The 19,198-nt window shown below is 43.4% G+C and overlaps 1 protein-coding gene across 5 annotated transcripts in view; it reads left to right on the forward strand.

The window, feature by feature from the left end:
- The window catches only part of LOC132836271 (gastrula zinc finger protein XlCGF8.2DB-like), a 63,700-nt gene that overhangs the window by 8,034 nt on the left and 36,468 nt on the right, over positions 1-19,198 (forward strand). Inside the window, exons 1-2 of one of the 5 annotated variants that reach the window (XM_060855646.1) lie at positions 6,075-6,620; positions 8,551-10,239. The exons of 2 other annotated variants lie outside the window; for them this stretch is intronic. In XM_060855646.1, coding sequence (XP_060711629.1) covers positions 9,044-9,844 — 801 coding nt within the window. In that variant the 5' untranslated portion in view covers positions 6,075-6,620; positions 8,551-9,043 and the 3' untranslated portion in view covers positions 9,845-10,239. Of the gene's footprint in view, positions 1-6,074; positions 6,621-8,550; positions 10,240-19,198 lie in introns of those variants that run through there. 2 more of the 5 variants (XM_060855647.1, XM_060855645.1) reach the window with 2 other exon arrangements.

Consider the following 19,198-nt stretch of genomic DNA (forward strand, 5'->3'; position numbering starts at 1 on the left):
AACCTATCCAAAAACCCAACAGACTATCCCTGCGTCATAATGCTGTTCCAAATACTTGCAATAATCCCCATAAACACCCCTTGGCACAAAAGGAAAAATCAAACGCAGGTTCTTACAAGAGAGATGTCAGAGATAGAGGACCAGCATGGACCTGTTTCTTTGGGACCAGCAGTTTCACAAATGACCGCTTGCTAACCAAATGAAACCAGAGAAAAGCTGAGCTGGGAGAACTAGCCACTCCCCTTTCATTGTACAAGTTTTATTTTTTAACTTGAAAGTCTTTTTGCCTGTGGCAGTACCTGTTAGCTATTATGAAATTGGCCCTAAAACCCTTCAAACTAGACTTTTTGGAATTGCTGCTTTTACGTCCTCACTGTAAAAAAAGCCAAGGACAGCATAACCTTATTAAAGGAGCAGCACCATCACACAGTGAGGATGGTTGTGCTAAGAACACTATTATGAGGAACTCCTGCAACGATGAGCTAGGCTTGAAATGATTGACTACCACGAACCACAAGCATTTTGGCTGAATATGATTCCAACCAGTGGAGAGTGTTACCTTTGATTCTTGGTGATGTCTTAGTCAAATGTCAAGGGCAGTCACTCTCCCCTCATGTCTGGAATGCAAACATTTTGTCCATGGTTAAGCCAATGCTGTAAAGAGTTCAGGAGTTGAATGGCCCTGGCAGAAGCTAAACTGTGCATTAATGATCTGGTCTCTTTCATAGTTTTGCTGACAATGAATTGATAGACTGACAATTGGTATGGATTTGTTCTGTATTTTGTGGACTCAACATAACTGGGCAATTATTTTTAGATTGCCAGTTTTGTAGTTGCACTGGAATAACGTGGCTGGGGTCCACCAGTTTTGGAACACAAATCTCTCGTACTGTTGTCAGACTATTGTTGTGCCAATTACCTGAGCAATTTCCAATTCTTAATTTATTACCAAGAAATTGATGAATAAAAACATCAACTTTACTGAACACTGACAAATCTGGGAGGGTTATTAAGATACTTAGTACGCTTGCCTTCATTGCTCAGACCATTGAGTATAAGACTTGGGACGTCATGTTGAGATTGTTGAGGACATTGGTAAAGCCATGTTTGGAGTACTGCATATCGTTCTGGTCACCGTGCTATAGGAAGGATATTGCTGAAATGTGTTGCTGGAAAAGCGCAGGTCAGGCAGCATCCAAGGAGCAGGAGAATCGACGTTTCGGGCATGAGCCCTTCTTCAGGAATAAGGGCTCATGCCCGAAACGTCAATTCTCCTGCTCCTTGGATGCTGGCTGACCTGCTGCGCTTTTCCAGCAACACATTTTCAGCTCTGATCTCCAGCATCTGCAGTCCTCACTTTCTCCTATAGGAAGGATATTATTGAGTTGGAAAGGATTTCCCATTTCAGAGAAGATTTAACAGGATTTTGCTGAAACTGGAGGGTTTAATTTAAAATAAAGGTTGGATAGGCTGGGAATTACTTCACTGGAGCACAGGAGGGTGAGGGGTGACCCTCTAGAGGTTTATAAAATCATGAGGGGCATAAATAGGTCTTTTCCCTAGGTTGGAGGAGTTCAAAACTAGGGCTTATAAGGTGAGAGGAGAAAGATGTAAAAGGGACCTGAGAGGCAAAATTTTCACAGAGAATGGTTCTTATGTAGAATGAACTGCCACAGAAAATGGAATACAGGTATAGTTACATTTTTAAAAAACCATTTAGACAGGTACATGAACAATGAAAGTTTTAGAGGAATATGGGTAAAACGCAGGCAAGTAGGACTAGTTTACTTTGGGAAATATGGTTGATTAGATGAGTTGGACAGAAGGGTCTGTTCCCTTGCAGGGATTCTTCAAGCAAGCTGAGATCAAACATATTCTCATAATTTTGGCAAAACATTATTGTAAATGCTTCAGCCCTTTACTTTGCAATGATATGCTCAGCATCCCCATTATGCATGGTACAAGAGATTAATTGCTACTTTCAGTCTGTTTTTTTTACTGAAATCAAAAATCACATGATACCAGGTTGTAGTGCAATAGGTTGACGTGAAACCACAAGGTTTCGGAGCCCCAGCTCCCTCCTCAGGCAGCTCATGAGAGAGAATACATCAGACACAGAATTTATAGTAAAAGATCAAAGGATATAAATGTATTGAACAATCCTAGATGGCTATTAAGTCTCTAATCAATCAGAATGGAGGTACAGGTTTCAATACATTTGGCATGGACAGGTTGGACCAGAAGGTCTGTTTCCATGCTGTACATCTCTATGACTTCATAAGTCCCTGCAGCAAAATAATTTCAGGTTTTATCAGAATAAAGGTGATACCTTAGATTAAACAATGCATTTTAGGTGTGAGGCCATGTTTCAAGTCTGTTTGTATCTCATCCTGGAGCCGTACTGGTTCGACTTTCAAAACTGGAATTTACAAAATGTCACTCTGACTGACTGTCTACGGATTGTGTGCCTTTTGAACAAAATAAAATGTGTCTGCAAATATGTGCAAAGGGAGGAGTCAGTGCATGTGTGTGTGAGGGGGTGGATGTGAGGGAGACAGTGTGGGTGTGTAAGTGCGCATGCTGTTGAGAGAGTGTGTGAGAGAGTCATAGAGATGTACAACACAGAAACAGATCCTTCGGTCCAATTAGTCCATGCCGACCAGATATCCCAACCCAATCTAGTTCCACCTGCCAGCATATGGCCCATATCCCTCTAAACCCTTCCTGTTCATATACCCATCCAGATGCCTTTTAAATGTTGCAATCGTACTAGCCTCCACCACTTCCTCTGGCAGCTGATTCCAGATACGTACCATTCTCTGCGTGAAAAGGTTGCCCCTTAGGTCTCTTTTATATCTTTCCCCTCTCACCCTAAACCACTGCCCTCTAGTTCTGGACTCCCCCACCCCAGGGAAGAGACTTTGTCTATTTATCCTATCCATGCCCCTCATAATTTTGTCAGCCTCTATAAGGTCACCCCTCAGCCTCAGACGCTCCAGGGAAAACAGCACCAACCTGTTCCACCTCTCCCAATAGCTCAAATCCTCCAAACCTGGCAACATCCTTGTAAATCTTTTCTGAATCCTTTCAAGTTTCATAACAACCTTCCAATAGGAAGGAGACCAAAATTGCATGCAATATTCCAAATGTAGCCTAACCAATGTCCTGTATAGCTGCAACATGACCTCCCAACTCCTGTAGTCAATACTCTGACCAATAAAGGAAAGCATATCAAACACCTTCTTCACTATCCTATATGCCTGCGACTCCACTTTCAAGGAGCTATGACCCTGCACTCCAAGGTCTCTCTGTTCAGCAGCACTCCCCAGGACCTTACCATTAAGTGTATAAGTCCTGCTAAGATTTGCTTTTCCAAAATGCAGCACCTTGCTTACATCTAAATTAAAATCCATCTGCCATTCCTCAGCCCATTGGTCCATTTGATCAAGATCCTGTTGTAATCTGAGGTAACCTTTGCTGTCCACTACACCTCCAATTTTGGTCTCATCTGCAAACTTACTAACCATACCTCCTATGTTCACATCAAAATCATGTATATAAATGATGAAAAGTAGAGGACGAAGCATCAATCCTTGTGGCACTCCACTGGTCACAGGCCTCCAGTGTGAAAAACAACCCTTCACCACCAACCTCAGTCTTCTAACTTTGAGCCAGTTCTGTATCCAAATGGCTAGTTCTCCCTGTATTCCATGATATCTAACCTTGTTAACCAGTCTCCCATGGGGAACCTTGTTGAACGCCTTACTGAAGTCCATATAGATAACATCCACCGCTTTGCCCACATCAATCCTATTTGTTACTTCTTCAAAAAACACAATCAAGTTTGTGTTACATGATTTCCCATGCACAAAGTAATGCTGACCATCCTTAATCAGTCCTTGCCTTTCCAAATACATGTACATCCTGTCCCTCAGGATTCCCTCCAACAAGTTGCCCACCACCGACGTCAGACTCACTGGTCTCCAGTTCTCTAGCTTGTCCTTACCACCTTTCTTAAACAGTGACACCACGTAGCTAATCTTCAGTCTTCCGGCACCTCACCTGTGATTATTGATGATATAAATATCTCAGCAAGGGACCCAGCAATCAGTTCACTAGCTTCCCGCAGAGTTTGAGGGTACACCTGATCAGGTCCTGGGGATTTATCCACCTTTAACCGTTTCAAGATATCCAGCACTTCCTCCTCTGTAATCTGGACATTTTGCAAGGTATCACCATCTATTTTCCCACATTCTCTATCTTCAATATCCTTTTCCACTGTAAACACTGATGCAAACTACTCACTTAGTATCTCCCCGGCTCCACACAAAGGCCGTCTTGCTGATCTTTGAGGGGCCCTATTCTCTCCCTAGTTACCCTTTTGTCCTTAATGTATTTGTAAAAACCCACTGGATTCTCCTTAAGTCTATTTGTCAAAGCTATCTCATGTCCCCTTTTTGCCCTCCTGATTTCTCTCAAGTATACTTCTACTGCCTTTATACTCTTCTAGGGATTCATTCAATCTATCATGTCTATACCTGACATATGCTTCCTTCTTTTTCTTAACCAAACCCTCAATTTCTTAGTCACCCAGCATTCCCTATACCTACCAGCCTTTCCTTTCACCCTAACAGGAATATATTGTCTCTGGACTCTGGTTATCTCATTTCTGAAGGCTTTCCATTTACCACCTGTCCATTTACCTGCGAACATCAGACCCAATCAACTTTTGAAAATCCTTGCCTAATACCATCAAAATTGGCCTCCTTCTAATTTAGAACTCCAACTTTTAGATCCTGCCTATCCTTTTCCATCACTATTTTAAAACAAATAGAATTATGGTCATTGGTCCCAAAGTGCTCTCCCACTGACACCTCAGTCACCTGCCCTGCCTTATTTCCCAAGAGGTGGTCAAGTTTTGCACCTTCTCTAGTAGGCACATCAAGGTATTGAATCAGAAAATTTTCTTGTACACACTTAACTCCATCTAAACCCTTAACACTATGACAGTCCCAGTCTATGTTTGGAAAGTTAAAATCCCCTACCATTACCACCCTATTATTCTTACAGATAACTGAAATCTCCTTATAAATTTGTTTCTCAATTTCCTGTTCACTACTATGGGGGCTATAATATAATCCCAATAAGGTGGTCATCCCTTTCTTATTTCTCAGTTCAACCCAAATAACTTCCCTGCATGTATTTCTGGGAATATCCTTCCTCAGTGCAGCTGTAATGCTATCCATTATCAAAAACACCACTCCCCCTCCTCTCTTGCCTCTCTTTCTGTCCTTCCTGTACCATTTGTATCCTGAAACATTAAGCTGCCAATCCTGTCCACCCCTGAGCCACATTTCTGTAATGACATCCAAGTCCCATGTTCCTAACCATGCCCTGAGTTCACCTGCCTTCTCTTGCATTGACATAAATGCAGTTTAATTTACCAGTCCTACCTTGCTCTCTGCTTTATCCCTGCCTGCCCTGTTTGACTCGCTTCTTTTCTCAACTGTACCAGTCTCAAATTAATCTCTTTCCTCACTATCTCCCTGGCTGTCACCCCACCCCCACCTCCCCCCCCCTTAAGTTTATTGTGAGGGAGAGTGTGTGTGTGTGTGTGTGTGTGTGTGTGAGAGAGAGAGGGAATATATGTCTGAGAGAATGTGAGTGCAAGTGTGTGTATGAGAGAGGATTTGCTTGCGCATGTGTTTGTGTGAGAGAGTGAGTGTCAAGTAGTATGTGCATGAGAGTCTGTGCGTGTGATTGTGTGATAGTGATTGTCAGGGAGTAAGTGATTGTCATGTGAGTGCAAGTGTGTGGCATAAGAGAGTCTGTGAGTGTGTCAGGGAGTACATGTATATGCATGTGTGTGTCTGTTAGGGTGTATAGTGTGGTGGGGTCACCTGTAATGTAACATGAAACCAAGATCCCGGTTGAGGCTGTTCTGAATGAACAATGAACCTTCTCCAGAACAGTCCGCATCATAATCATAGCTCAGCCCCGCCCCTCTTTCATTCCGATTGGCTGGAGGACCAGTGATCTCGCTCAGACCTCCAGCCGCGCCACCCACCTTCTCTTGGCTGGGAGCTGAGCATGCGTTATACGAGGCTTAGGGCTGAAAACTCGCAGTGCCGGCGAATTGGTCAGCCGGGTGAGTGGAGCGGACAGGGGCCGGTGAATATGTTGGACGGCAACGCTCAAAGTTCGCATAAGAAACTCCAGATTCGGCGTTTGTCGGGTGCAGGTTTGCCTCAGACAACAGGCCCTGAGTTAAGGGCTTTTGCCCGGAATGTCGCTTTTACTGCTCCTCGGATGCTGCCTGAACTGCTGTGCTCTTCCAGCACCACTGATCCAGAACCCGAGTTAACGGCCGCCGGGGTTGACGGCGCGCACATATAGCCGCCATCTTTATTGAGAGCACGGCTCTGCAGAACGCATGCGCAGCACCTAGCGTCATGGAAGCTGGCAAACCCGGATGAAGGGCCCAGTGAAACAATGAGACAGATTTTTCCCACAGTGCGTTGCAAAGCTTGAGGGCAAGCAGCAGTAACAACAACAACAACTTACATTTTAATACCGCCTTAGACATAATAAGCCATCCCAGTGCATTTCACAGAAAAGAGGTAAAACAAGTTGTCCCCTAAAGCCACATGAAGCGATATCGTGGCAGATGATCACACACTCGGGCAAAAAAACTTCCGTTTTAAAGAGAAAATTGGGAGAGGGAATGCCAGAACTTGGCACCGAGGCAATTGAAGCTGCAGCCACCAATGATGGATTAATAAAAGTTGGGGATGCTAAAGGGCCGGAATTAGAGTAGCCCAGATATTTCGGACGGTTTTTGTGGGGTCCGGGGTTTCGCAGAAGTAAGGAGGGATGGGCCGCGGGGGAATTTGATAAAAACGAGAATTTTAAAGTCAGGATGTTAGTTGAATGGGAGCAGGTGTACGTCAGCAAATGCAGGACTCAAAAGAGTTTCTGCAGTTTGCCGACAGCAGAGTTTTGGGTGATTTAAATTTCCAGATGTGGAAGATCGTTGAGCACAGCATTGAAGTAGTTGAGCGTTGAGGTAACAAAGGTATGAATAAGGGTTTTAGTAGCAACTACATTGAGGTAGGAACAGGCGCGAATGAGATAACTGGTGGAAACAGGCAGTCTTAGTACTGATGTAAGATCAGAAGCTCCTCTCAGAATCAAATGTAACACCAAGTTGTGCACAGCCTGGCTGAATATCAGAGTGAGGAATTGAGGCAGTAGCTCAGGAATGAAAATTGGAGCAGGAACTGGAAACGGTGGCTTCATTCTTCCCAATATTTAATTAGAGTTAATTAATCTGCATGAAGAGAGAGTGAGAAACCAAAATAGGCCAAGAAGGTGATTCCAAGTTTAATTTAGTTTGAGTTGAAAAGTGTGGTGCTGGAAAAACACAGCAGGCCAGGCAGCATCCGAGGAGCAGGAGAATCGACGTTTCGGGCATAAGCCCAAGTGTATCCTGAAGAAGGATCTCCTGCTCCTCAGATGCTGCCTGGCCTGCTGTGTTTTTCCAGCACCACACCTTTCAACTCTGGTCTCCAGCATCTGCAGTCCTCACTTTCTCCTAGTTAATTTAGTTTGAATTAGGGAGAAGGAGCAGTTGTAACTATGGATATAGAAATTTCAGTCCTGAAGATAGATTGGAGATGGCCAATAGATTTTGTGCAAGTTTTCAAACTAATGAGGGATCTGGACAGAGCAGATAGTGAGAAACTTCGCTCTGGTAAATCTTTGAGTGCAAATTTCAAATAATTTACAAAAGTCAAAAATATGATAGGAGAAAATATTATTATCATGCAGCTAGTAATTACAATCTGGAATGTAATACATGGAACTGTTTAGGCAGGTGCAGTCAAAGTCATTGTATTATTATTTGGCTCGACACAATGTATGAGATGACAGAAACATTAGCAGAATGGCATAAGTGTCAGAGTGCTAATTCAGAGAACCCCACAGCCAAAATGGGCTGAATGGCCACCTTCTGTGCCATAGCAGATTTGTGTTTCATGATTACTCGTTGCTGACAGTTGGTTATGAACATAAGACTGTTTTTCTCGTACTGTGTATGGTCAGTAAACGAAGATCAGACTAATGTTTTGCAGTGAGTAATGATTGAAGTGAATCAGAGATATTGCTCTCTTTAGATGTACATTTTTTTAAAAACTGTTCAGAAAGAATTATCCAAAACTTTAGATTAGATTAGATTAGACTTACAGTGTGGAAACAGGCCCTTCGGCCCAACAAGTCCACACCGACCCGCCGAAGCAAAACCCACCCATACCCCTACATTTACCCCTTACCTAACACTACGGGCAATTTAGCATGGCCAATTCACCTGACCCGCACATCTTTGGACTGTGGGAGGAAACCGGAGCACCCGGAGGAAACCCACGCAGACACGGGGAGAACAACAGACATCTTTGAGAGAACAAGGAAAGATATTCCTCAAAAGCTGGAATTGTTTGTTTTAGATTTCTGTCAGGTGCTCCCAGTGCTGACTTTTATCAATTTCTATTCCAGGATGTTAGAAAGAGAGAATTTGTTGATGGGAAACCTGAACTGTATATCACACCAAGATCCGAGAAGTCACTCAATTCATCAGCACATGAATGTTACATGCACGGATACCGGGCACTGACACCTGAGTGGAAAGAGTTTACTGGTTACACAACCTGAGAGCGTGTGAGAAAGAGCTTACTGTGGAAAGAGATTAATAAAGTTGAAGTCAGAGAGAGACAATAGGGGGTGGAGTTAACCTGAGGGTTACTGTGCCTCAAGTGAAAAACAAGATGGGATTTTCATGATAACATCAATTGGTACAGGAATTGAACCTGTGCTGTTGGCATCTCTCTGCATCAAAAATTACATGGTACAGGACACCCAGAAAGAGTTTTAGCCAGTTTGACACAACACCCTGAAAACATCACACCACAGTGGGGTGAAACCTATTCTGTATCTGACCAAAGCTCGAGCTTATATTTCAAGCAGGAAATCCACAAGGATTTCCTGCATCATGGAGAAACCTTGGAAGTGTGAGAACTGTGGGAAGGGCTTCAGATACCCATCCAGGCTGGAATATCATCGACGCAGTCACATTGCGGTTAATACTGTGGAAAAACGATGGAAATGTGAGGATTGTGGAAAAGGCTTTGATTACCCCTGTCTGCTAGAAACCCATCAACGCATTCACACTGGGGTCAGGCCATTTATCTGCTGTGTGTGGGGAAAAGGATTTACTAACTCATCCAGCCTCATGTTACACCAGCAAACTCACAGTGATGAGAGGCCGTTCATTTGTTCAGTGTGTGGGAAGGGGTTTACTAAGTCAGCGAACCTCATGTTACATCAGCGAATTCACACTGGGGAGAGGCCATTCAGCTGCATGTACTGTGGAAAGAGGTTCAGGCAGACATCTGCCCTCTCTGCACACCAGCGAATTCACACTGGGGAGAAGCCATTCACCTGCTCAGTATGTGGGAAGGCATTTGCTCAGTCATCCAGTCTCCAGTCACACCAGCGAATGCACAACAGGAAGAGACTAATCAGTGACAGTTGCTGCAGAAAAAAGTTGAAGTCTTCAGCTAACACCATGTCATACCAGCAAGAAAAAACTGGACAGAGACCATTCACCTGCTCCGTATGTGGGAAGGGATTTACTCAGTCAGCCAGCCTCATGTCACACCAGAGAATTCACACCAAACAGATGCCATTCAGTTGTACTCACTGTGGGAAGAGATTCAGATCTTCATCTAACCTCAGTGCACACCAGCGAGTTCACACTGGGGAGAAGCCATTCATCTGCTGTGTGTGGTAAGAGATTCACTCAGTCATCCAACCTGGTGGTACACCAGCAAATTCACACTGGAGAGAGACCATTCATCTGCACTCAGTGTGGAATGGGATTCACTCGGTCAGCAAGCCTCATATTGCACCAGCGAATTCACACTGAGGAGAAACCATTCAGCTGCACTCAGTGGAAGAAGGTTCAGGCAGTCATCCACCCTCACTGAACACCAACACACACACACTGGAGAGAGACTATTCACATGCTCTGAATGTGGGAAGGGATTCACTCGTTCAGCCCGCCTCATGTCACACCGGTGAATTCACAATGGAGAGAAGCCATTCAGCTGCACTCACTGTGGAAAGGGATTCAGCCAGACTTCTGACCTGTCTGCACATCAGCGGATTCACACTGGGGAAAAGCCATTTATCTGTTCAGTGTGCAGCAAAGGATTCACTCATTCAACTGGCCTTTGGTCACACAAACGAGTTCACACTGGGGAGAAGCCATTCATTTGCACTGTGTGTGGCAAAGGATTTACTCATTCATCTGGCCTTTCATCACACAAGCAAGTTCACACTGGAGAAAAGACATTCAACTGCTCTGTGTGTGGCAAAGGATACATTCATGCATCTGGCCTTTGGTCACACAAGCAAGTTCACACTGGAGAGAAGCCATTTGTCTGCCCCATTTGTGGGAAGGGATTCACTCTTTATTCCGGCCTTTGGTCGCACAAACAAATTCACGCTGAGGAGAAGCAATTTAGCTGTGTTGCTTGTGGAAAGAAGTTTGGGTCTGCATCCTATCTCAATGTTCACAAGCGTGTTCACACTGGGGAAAGGCCATTCACCTGCTCCACATGTGGAAAAGGATTCACTCGGTCATCCAATTTGCTGAGACATCAGCGAGTTTATAAGCATCGGCAGCATTTGGATTCGACTGATATTGCTGTTGCTAATCACAGCAGTGTTTCTGCTGATGGCAACAACCTTGATTAACAGCTGGAGTCTTTGTTTTACCTTTTTAATTTTATTTTTCTACAGTTATGTTAAGAAAGAAGTCAACAAATGGGCAAAGCTCCACTAATTTGCAAACAAGCAGAGGAGCTCAGCCTTTCTACTTATAGCATGATGATGATTTTGTAACCTTTGAAAGTTTTTTTTCATTCTAGGTGATAATTTTTGAGACGAAGTGCTTGACAACGGGAGATTTGAAAGTTATTTCCAAACCGATTACAAGTACTTCAGCCTCTGCTATACAGACAATACATTACATCAAGATTAGATTGAACAGTAAAGTTCCGCCAGTGCTCCTGAATGAGAATGAATTAGATCTTCCACTCAGTCAACCATAACTCTGAATAAGAGATGGAGAGCATCACAACAGTGAGTGGCAATTGAATAACTGAATAAAGCATGGAGAACATTGCATCAGCGAGTAGGAATAACTCACAAAGTAAAAGATTGCCGTGTGACATGTGTGGTGTAATTAACGTGGGAAAAGCATGGTGAACCTGCCTGAAAGAATTGGTCCCAGACATTCTCAGTAACATAACAACAGAACACCACTGAATAATTATTGTGGATTGTGGCTGAGATAACATTTTAAGTTCTGGACATTGACACATACTCCACAGAGAGAAAATTGACTGTAAACCAATTGGGAGAGAAATAAAGAGTAAAAAATGAGGTCTGCAGATGCTGGAGATCACAGCTGCAAATGTGTTGCTGGTCAAAGCACAGCAGGTTAGGCAGCATCTCAGGAATAGAGAATTCGACGTTTCGAGCATAAGCCCCTCATCAGGAATAAGAGAGAGAGAGCCAAGCCGGCTGAGATAAAAGGTAGGGAGGAGATGACCTGGGGGGTGCAGTGAGGGAGGGACTCACTGAAATCCTTGTAGAGGGAGGAAGAGAGCTTCTTCAAGGAAGGCATCCTTGTAAGAGGATTCGCAGTAGGTTAAAATCTTCGAGTAAAAAATGAGGTCTGCAGATGCTGGAGATCACAGCTGCAAATGTGTTGCTGGTCAAAGCACAGCAGGTTAGGCAGCATCTCAGGAATAGAGAATTCGACGTTGAGAGAAATAAACCAAACTAGATAGTGAAAATAACCTCCAAAGTGGATGCAGGTCAACAGAGAGGTGGCAAATCTTTAAAATCCACATTGGAACTTTATTTAAACCATTTGGATTGATGACATGCAAATGATATAGAATTGTACGAATCAAGCTCCAGTTAGGGAGAATTAATCAAAGTTGACAGTTATCACATTTTACTGGAAATGTTTTGACATCTGTTTATGGAGGCAGCTCAAGGGTTTTTCTGATTCGATCATTGATGCAGCTATAGTCTGTTAGTTACAGTACATAACAAATAAAAATAACCAGCTCCAAGTTTCAAAACTAATTGGGTTACTCAGAAATCTGTTGTAAAAGGTCAATAAGGAGTTTCCCTTCTCAAGACCTGTAATAAATTGTCAGATGAAATTGTAACATTTGAATAAACATATTGAATATTAGAGGAAGCTCCCTATGTCTCATCCAGATGTTGTTCATCTGAAGATAGTTCTGTATCCAAATGGCTAGTTCTCCCTGTATTCTGTGAGATCTAACCTTGTTAACTAGTCTACTATGAGGAACCTTGTTGAACACCTTACTTATCCATATAGATCACGGCCACCGCTCTGCCCTCAATCCTCTTTGTTAGTTCTTCAAAAACTCAATCAAGTTCGTGAGATATGATTTACCATGCCCGAAGCCATGCTGACAATCCTTAACCAGTCCTTGACTTTCCAAATACATGTAAATCCTGTACCTTAGGATTCCCTCCAAAAACTTGCCCACCGCTGATGTCAGGCTCACCAGTCTCTAGTACCCTGGCTTTTCCTTACCACCTTTCTTAAATAGTGGCACTACGTTAGCCAACCTCCAGTCTTCCGTCACTTCACCTGTGACTATCGATGATACAAATATCTCAGCAAGGGGCCCAGCAATCATTTCCTTAGCTTCCCATAGAGTTCTAGTGTACACCTGATCAGGTCCTGGGGATTTATCCACTTTTATGCATTTCCAGAAATCCAGCACCACCACCTCTGTAATACGTACATTTTTCAAGATGTCACCATCTATCTCTTCTGTTTCTTTCTGCACAACAAACACTGATGCAAAATATACATTTGGTATCTCCTCCCTCTCCTGCGGCTCCACACAAAGGCCACCTTGCTGATCTTTGAGGGGCCCTATTCTTATACCTTTGTTACCCCTTTGACCTTATAAAATTCCTTTGGATTCTCCTTAACCCTGTTTGCCAAAGCTATCTCATTTTTGCCCTCCTGATTTCCCTCTTAAGTGTACTCCTACTGCCTTTATACTGTTGTAAGGATTCACTCGATCTCTCCTGTCTATACCTGACATATGCTTCCTTCTTTTTCTTAAGCGAAACCTCAATTTCTCCAATCATCATTCCCTACACTTACCAGCCTTGTCTTTCACCATAACTGGAATATACTGCATCTAGATTCTCATTACCTCATTTTTGAAGGCATCCCATTTTCCAGCCATCCCTTTACCTGCAAACATCTGCCCCCCAATCAGCTTTTGAAAGTTCTTGCCTAATACTGTCAAAATTGACGTTCTTCCAATTTCCAACTCCAATTTTTAGATCCTGATTATCCTTTTCCATAACTACTTTAAAACTAATAGAATTATAGTCGCTGTCCCCAAAGTGCTCCCTCACTGACACCTCAGCCACCTCCCCTGCCTTTTTCCCAAGAGTAGGTCAGGTTTTGTACCTTCTCTAGTAGGTACATCCACATACCCAAAATCAGACAATGTTCTTGTACTCCTCTCCATCTAAACCCTTAACATTATGGCTTTCCCGGTCTATGTTTGAAAAGTTAAAATCCCCCACTATAACCACCCTATAATTTGTAGTCTCCTTACAAATTTGTTTCTCAGTTTCCTGCTGTCTATTAGGGGGTCTATAATACAATCCTAATAAGGTGATCATCCCTTTCTTATTTCTGTCATTCCACCCAAATAACATCCCTCAAGGTATTCCCAGGAATATCCTCCCTAAGTACAGCTTTAATTCTATCCCTTATCAAACAGCCACTCCCCTCCTCTCTTGCCCCCCCTTTCTATTCTTCCTATGGCATTTGTATCCTGGAACATTACAGAACAGAAAAAAGGCCCTTTGGACCACCATGACTTTGCTTTCCATGATGCCATTCTAAATTAATCCCAGCACATGGTCCATATCCCTCTATCCCCTGCCTGTTGGTGTGTCTGTCTAAATGCTTCTTAAACTTTGTCATTGTATCACCTTCCTTCCAGGCACCTACCACACTGTGTAAAAAACTTGTCTCACACACCTCTTTTAAACTTTTCCCCTCTCACTTTAAACCAATCCTCCCTAGTATTTGACACTTCCACCCACATTATCCAATCCTCTCATTTGTTGTAATTGTCTCAGGTCGGTACTCAGCCTCTGCAGCTTGAGCCAAAACAATCCAAGTTTGTCTTTTTATTATAGCTAATATACTCCAATCCAGGCAACATTCTGGTCAATCTTTGCACCCTCCCCAAAGTCCTTGAGTGTGGTACCACATCAGCACACAATTCTCCAAATGTGAGCTAACTAAACGTCTATACAGCTGCAACATGATTGCCAACTTTTACAATCTGACTAATGAAGGCAGCATTGCGGCACAAATCCTTTTTAACTCTGAGAGTCTGAACTTCTTTTTAGTTCTGACAACTTGAAAACTTTGATACAAACGTTTCCAGATTAGAGGCTTCATCAAAGGAAACTCTTGCCCTGAACAGAAAACTTCACTCACCTGCTCCACAGTCAAAACTAAGCTCATGGCTTTGGATCTGTTTTTCTCAGTGCTTTGAACTCAGTACTTTATACACTTTACCCATTTACAACACGTGTCCTGCAAGACATTTGATTAAGTCACATTTGTTATGGAAATTATGTCTTTAGGTCACTGTTCCAAATGACTGACGGCTTGAAAAAATGAAGGGCTCCTGCCCGAAACGTCGATTTTCCTGCTTCTCGGATGCTGCCTGACCTGCTGTGCATTTCCAGCAACACTCTAATCTTGACTCTAATCTCCAGCATCTACAGTCCTCACGTTCACCTTGAAAAAAATTACGACCATTATAGAACTGAAACTAAAACCCACCTATCTCCACCTTAAAAATCCAGATGAAAACAATTCTTAGTTAGACATTCATGCGGTACCAGTGTCATGGGCATTACCTACAGTTGATCGTCATGTCAACCTGTCCTTGAATTACTTGCTAGGCACTTTCAGAGGACATTTAAGAGTCAACTACATATCTGTGGGCGGCACGGTGGCACAGTGGTTAGCACTGCTGCCTCACAGCGCCTGTAGACCCGGGTTCAATTCCCGACTCAGGCGACTGACTGTGTGGAGTTTGCACGTTCTCCCCGTGTCTGCGTGGGTTTCCTCCGGGTGCTCCGGTTTCCTCCCACAGTCACAAAGATGTGCGGGTCAGGTGAATTGGCCAAGCTAAATTGCCCATAGTGTTAGGTAAGGGGTAAATGTAGGGGTATGGGTGGGTTGCGCTTCGGCGGGTCGGTGTGGACTTGTTGGGCCGAAGGGCCTGTTTCCACACTGTAAGTAATCTAATCTAATCTAATCTGTATAGGCCAAAACATGTGGGACAGATCAGGTAAGGATAGCAGATTTCTTTCCCTAACATTTTACTTAGCTATTCGGTTGTCCATCTTGCTGAAACACAAGATTACAATGGGCAATGACCATTCACCATCTACACGTTGAAATTAATCCACTTACCTATTCCATCTGTTGAGACATAAGTGACATCACAAGTAACTACAGTGGCAAGTGTAATATCTCAGATACTACTTATTTATTTTTGAAATATTCTCACTCTTCCCCCACCACCCCATCCTCACCTCTGACAATAAATGAGAGGAGCTTCTCTGTCACTAAATATTAAAACAGTCCAATCAGCTGCCTCTGGTGTTCCCCACAGCTCCACTAGATGCAAGGCCTTCTTAACCAAAACCAGAATTCAGATCTTTCTGCAATTATTGCCTGCCCAGTCAGAGATCACCTTGTCCATGAGACACATTTTCAGCTTCATTGGCCTTATTCGCATTAAACTACCAATCATCCAATTTCCCAATGCTTACTGATACTATTATTGATCCTCTCTCTTTTCTAGCTCTATCCCCGTATCCTTGTGATTCATTATCAGCAATTCTCAAAAATATAATCCTTGACCCCATCTTCCACATATTATTGTCCAATCTCAGACCTCATTCCTTCCGTGGTGTCCTCCTTGCCCCCTCTTATTCCTCATCTACACGTTGCCATGAGGTGACATCATCCAAAAGCACATAGGACAGCAGAGCAAGAGAATGGGCCCTTTGGCCCACAATATTGTGCCAAACATGATGCCAAATTAAACTAATCCCTTCTGCGTACCTGCTCCCTATACCTCCATTGCTTGCATATTCAAGTGCTTGTCTGCAAGACCCCTTAAACACCCCTATCTTATCTGCCTCCACCTTCAGCCCTGGCAGTGTGTTCCACATTCCTACCACTTTCTGTAAAAACGTGCCCCTCACATCTCCTTTGAATTTCCCCCTCTCACCTTAAATGAATGCCTCTTGCTATTAGACATTTCAACCCCGGGTTCATATTCTGACTGACAACCCTATCTATGTATCTCGTTATTTTATAGACTTCTATCAAGTCTTTCCTCAGTCTCCACCTCTCCAGAGAAAACAATCTGAGTTTTACTAGCCTCTACTAATTGCTCATAATCTCTAAGCCAGGCAGCATCCTCTCCAAAGCATCCACATCCTTTAGGGTGTAGGTTTGCTTGCTGAGCTGTAGGTTTGATATCCAGATGTTTCATTACCTGGCTAATTAAAAAGTGGCGTCTGTAGTCTGCAAGATGGACAACCGAATAGCTAAGTGAAGCGAAGCTGTTGTCTCCTGCTTTCTATTTATATGTTTGTCCTGGATGGGGTTCCTGGTGATGTCATTTCCTGTTCTTTTTCTGAGGGGTTGATAGATGGTATCTAGATCTATGTGTTTGTTTATGGCGTTGTGGTTGGAGTGCCAGGCCTCTAGGAATTCTCTGGCTTGTCTTTGCCTAGCCTGTCCCAGGATAGATATGTTGTCCCAGTCGAAGTGGTGGGTTTTTTTTTCCTCCGTGTGTAGGGCTACGAGGGAGAGAGGGTCGTGTCTTTTTGTGGCTAGCTAGTGTTCATGTATCCTGGTAGCTAACTTTCTTCCTGTTTGTCCTACATAGTGTTTGTGGCAGTCTTTGCATGGAATTTTGTAGACGATTCCTCAAGAACAAACCACGACAAGCAGACCAAACACAGCCAGGGTAGATATGTTGTCCCAGGGTAGATATGTTGTCCCAGTCGAAATGGTGTTTTTTTTTCCTCCATGTGTAGGGCTACGAGGGAGAGAGGGTCGTGTCTTTTTGTGGCTAGCTGGTGTTCGTGTATCCTGGTGGCCAACTTTCTTCCTGTTTGTCCTACATAGTGTTTGTGGCAGTCCTTGCATGGAATTTTGTATACGACGTTGGTTTTCTCCATGGGTTGTACTGGGTCTTTGAAGTTTGTTAGTTTTTGTTTGAGAGTGTTGGTGGGTTTAAGTGCTACTAGAATTCCAAAGGGTCTTAGTAGTCTGGCTGTCATTTCTGAAACTTCTTTGATGTATGGTAAGGTGGTTAGGGTTTCTGGCTGTGTTTGGTCTGCTTGTCGTGGTTTGTTCTTAAGGAATCGTCTACAAAATTCCATGCAACGACTGCCACAAACACTATGTAGGACAAACAGGAAGAAAGTTGGCCACCAGGATACATGAACACTAGCTAGCCACAAAAAGACACGACCCTCTCTCCCTCGTAGCCCTACACACGGAGGAAAAAAAAACCACCATTTCGACTGGGACAACATATCTACCCTGGGACAAGTTAAGCAAAGACATGCCAGAGAATTACTAGAAGCCTGGCACTCCAACAACAACGCCATAAACAAACACATAGATCTAGTTACCATCAATCAATCCCTCAGAAAACTAACAGGAAATGACATCACCACAAACCCCAGGAACCCCATCCAGAACAAACAAAAAAATAGAAAGCAGGAGACAACAGCTTCGCTTCACTTGGAGGTCGCCACTGATGATGTTACCTAGCCAGGTAATGAAACGTCTGGATATCAAACCTACAGCTCAGTGAGCAAACCTACACCCTAAAGCTCAACCTGAGCTACAAACCTTCACAAACCTTGCATCCACATCCTGCCTATAATGTGGCAACCAGAATTGAGCACAATACTCTAAGTGTGACCTAACCAAAGTCTTATAAAGCTGCAACATGGCATCCTGACTCTTGTTCTCAATTCCCCAAGCAATAAATGGCAGAAATACCATATGCTAATTTTACCATACTATCTACTTGCGAGCCATTTTCAGGGAGCTATGGACTTGAACTCTGTTCATCAGTACTGTGCAAGGTCCTGCCATTAATAGAACATACAACAGTACAGCACAGTATAGGCCTTTGATGTTGTGCCAACTTTCTATCCTACTCTAAGATCAAACTAACCTACATACCCTTCATTTGGCTGTAATCCATATGCCAATCCAAGAGACACTTAAATGTCCCTAAATCTGACTCTACTACCACTGATGTCACTGCATTCCACACACCCACCACTCCATGTAAATAACCTACCTCTGACATCTCCCCCAAACCTTCCTCCAATAAGCTTAAAATTACACCCCTTTGTGATTTCCATTCCCCCCACGGGAAAAAGTCTCAGGCTATCTACTCTATCTATGTCTCTCATCATCTTGTACACCTCTATCAAGTCACCTCTCATCCTTCTTCATTCCAATAGAGAAGCCCTAGCTCCCTCAACCTTTCCATGCCCTTCAGTCCTGGCAGCATCCTGGTAAATCCTGTGCATCCATTCTAAAGCTTCCACATTACTGTATACTTTTCCTTAAAATTTGATTGCTCAAAGTGCCGCACCTCACACTTCCACAGATCAATATTCATCTGCTATTTTCTGCCCATATTTATAACTCATCTATATCCTGCTGTGTGCTTTGACAACCTTCTACACTATCCACAACTCTTCCGATCTTTGTATCTTCTGTAAATTTACTAACCCACCTATCGACATTTTCATCCAAGTCATATATACCACAAACAGCACAGGTCCCAGTACAGTACAGATCCTTGCAGAACACTAGTTACAGGCCTCCAGCCAGAAAAAAACATCCTTCCACGACTACCCTCTGCCTTTTAAGGCAAGCCAATTTTGAATCCACGCAGCCAAATCACCATGGATTCCATGC

This window comes from Hemiscyllium ocellatum, chromosome 46 (assembly GCF_020745735.1).
Source record: "Hemiscyllium ocellatum isolate sHemOce1 chromosome 46, sHemOce1.pat.X.cur, whole genome shotgun sequence".
Lineage (NCBI taxonomy): Eukaryota > Metazoa > Chordata > Chondrichthyes > Orectolobiformes > Hemiscylliidae > Hemiscyllium > Hemiscyllium ocellatum.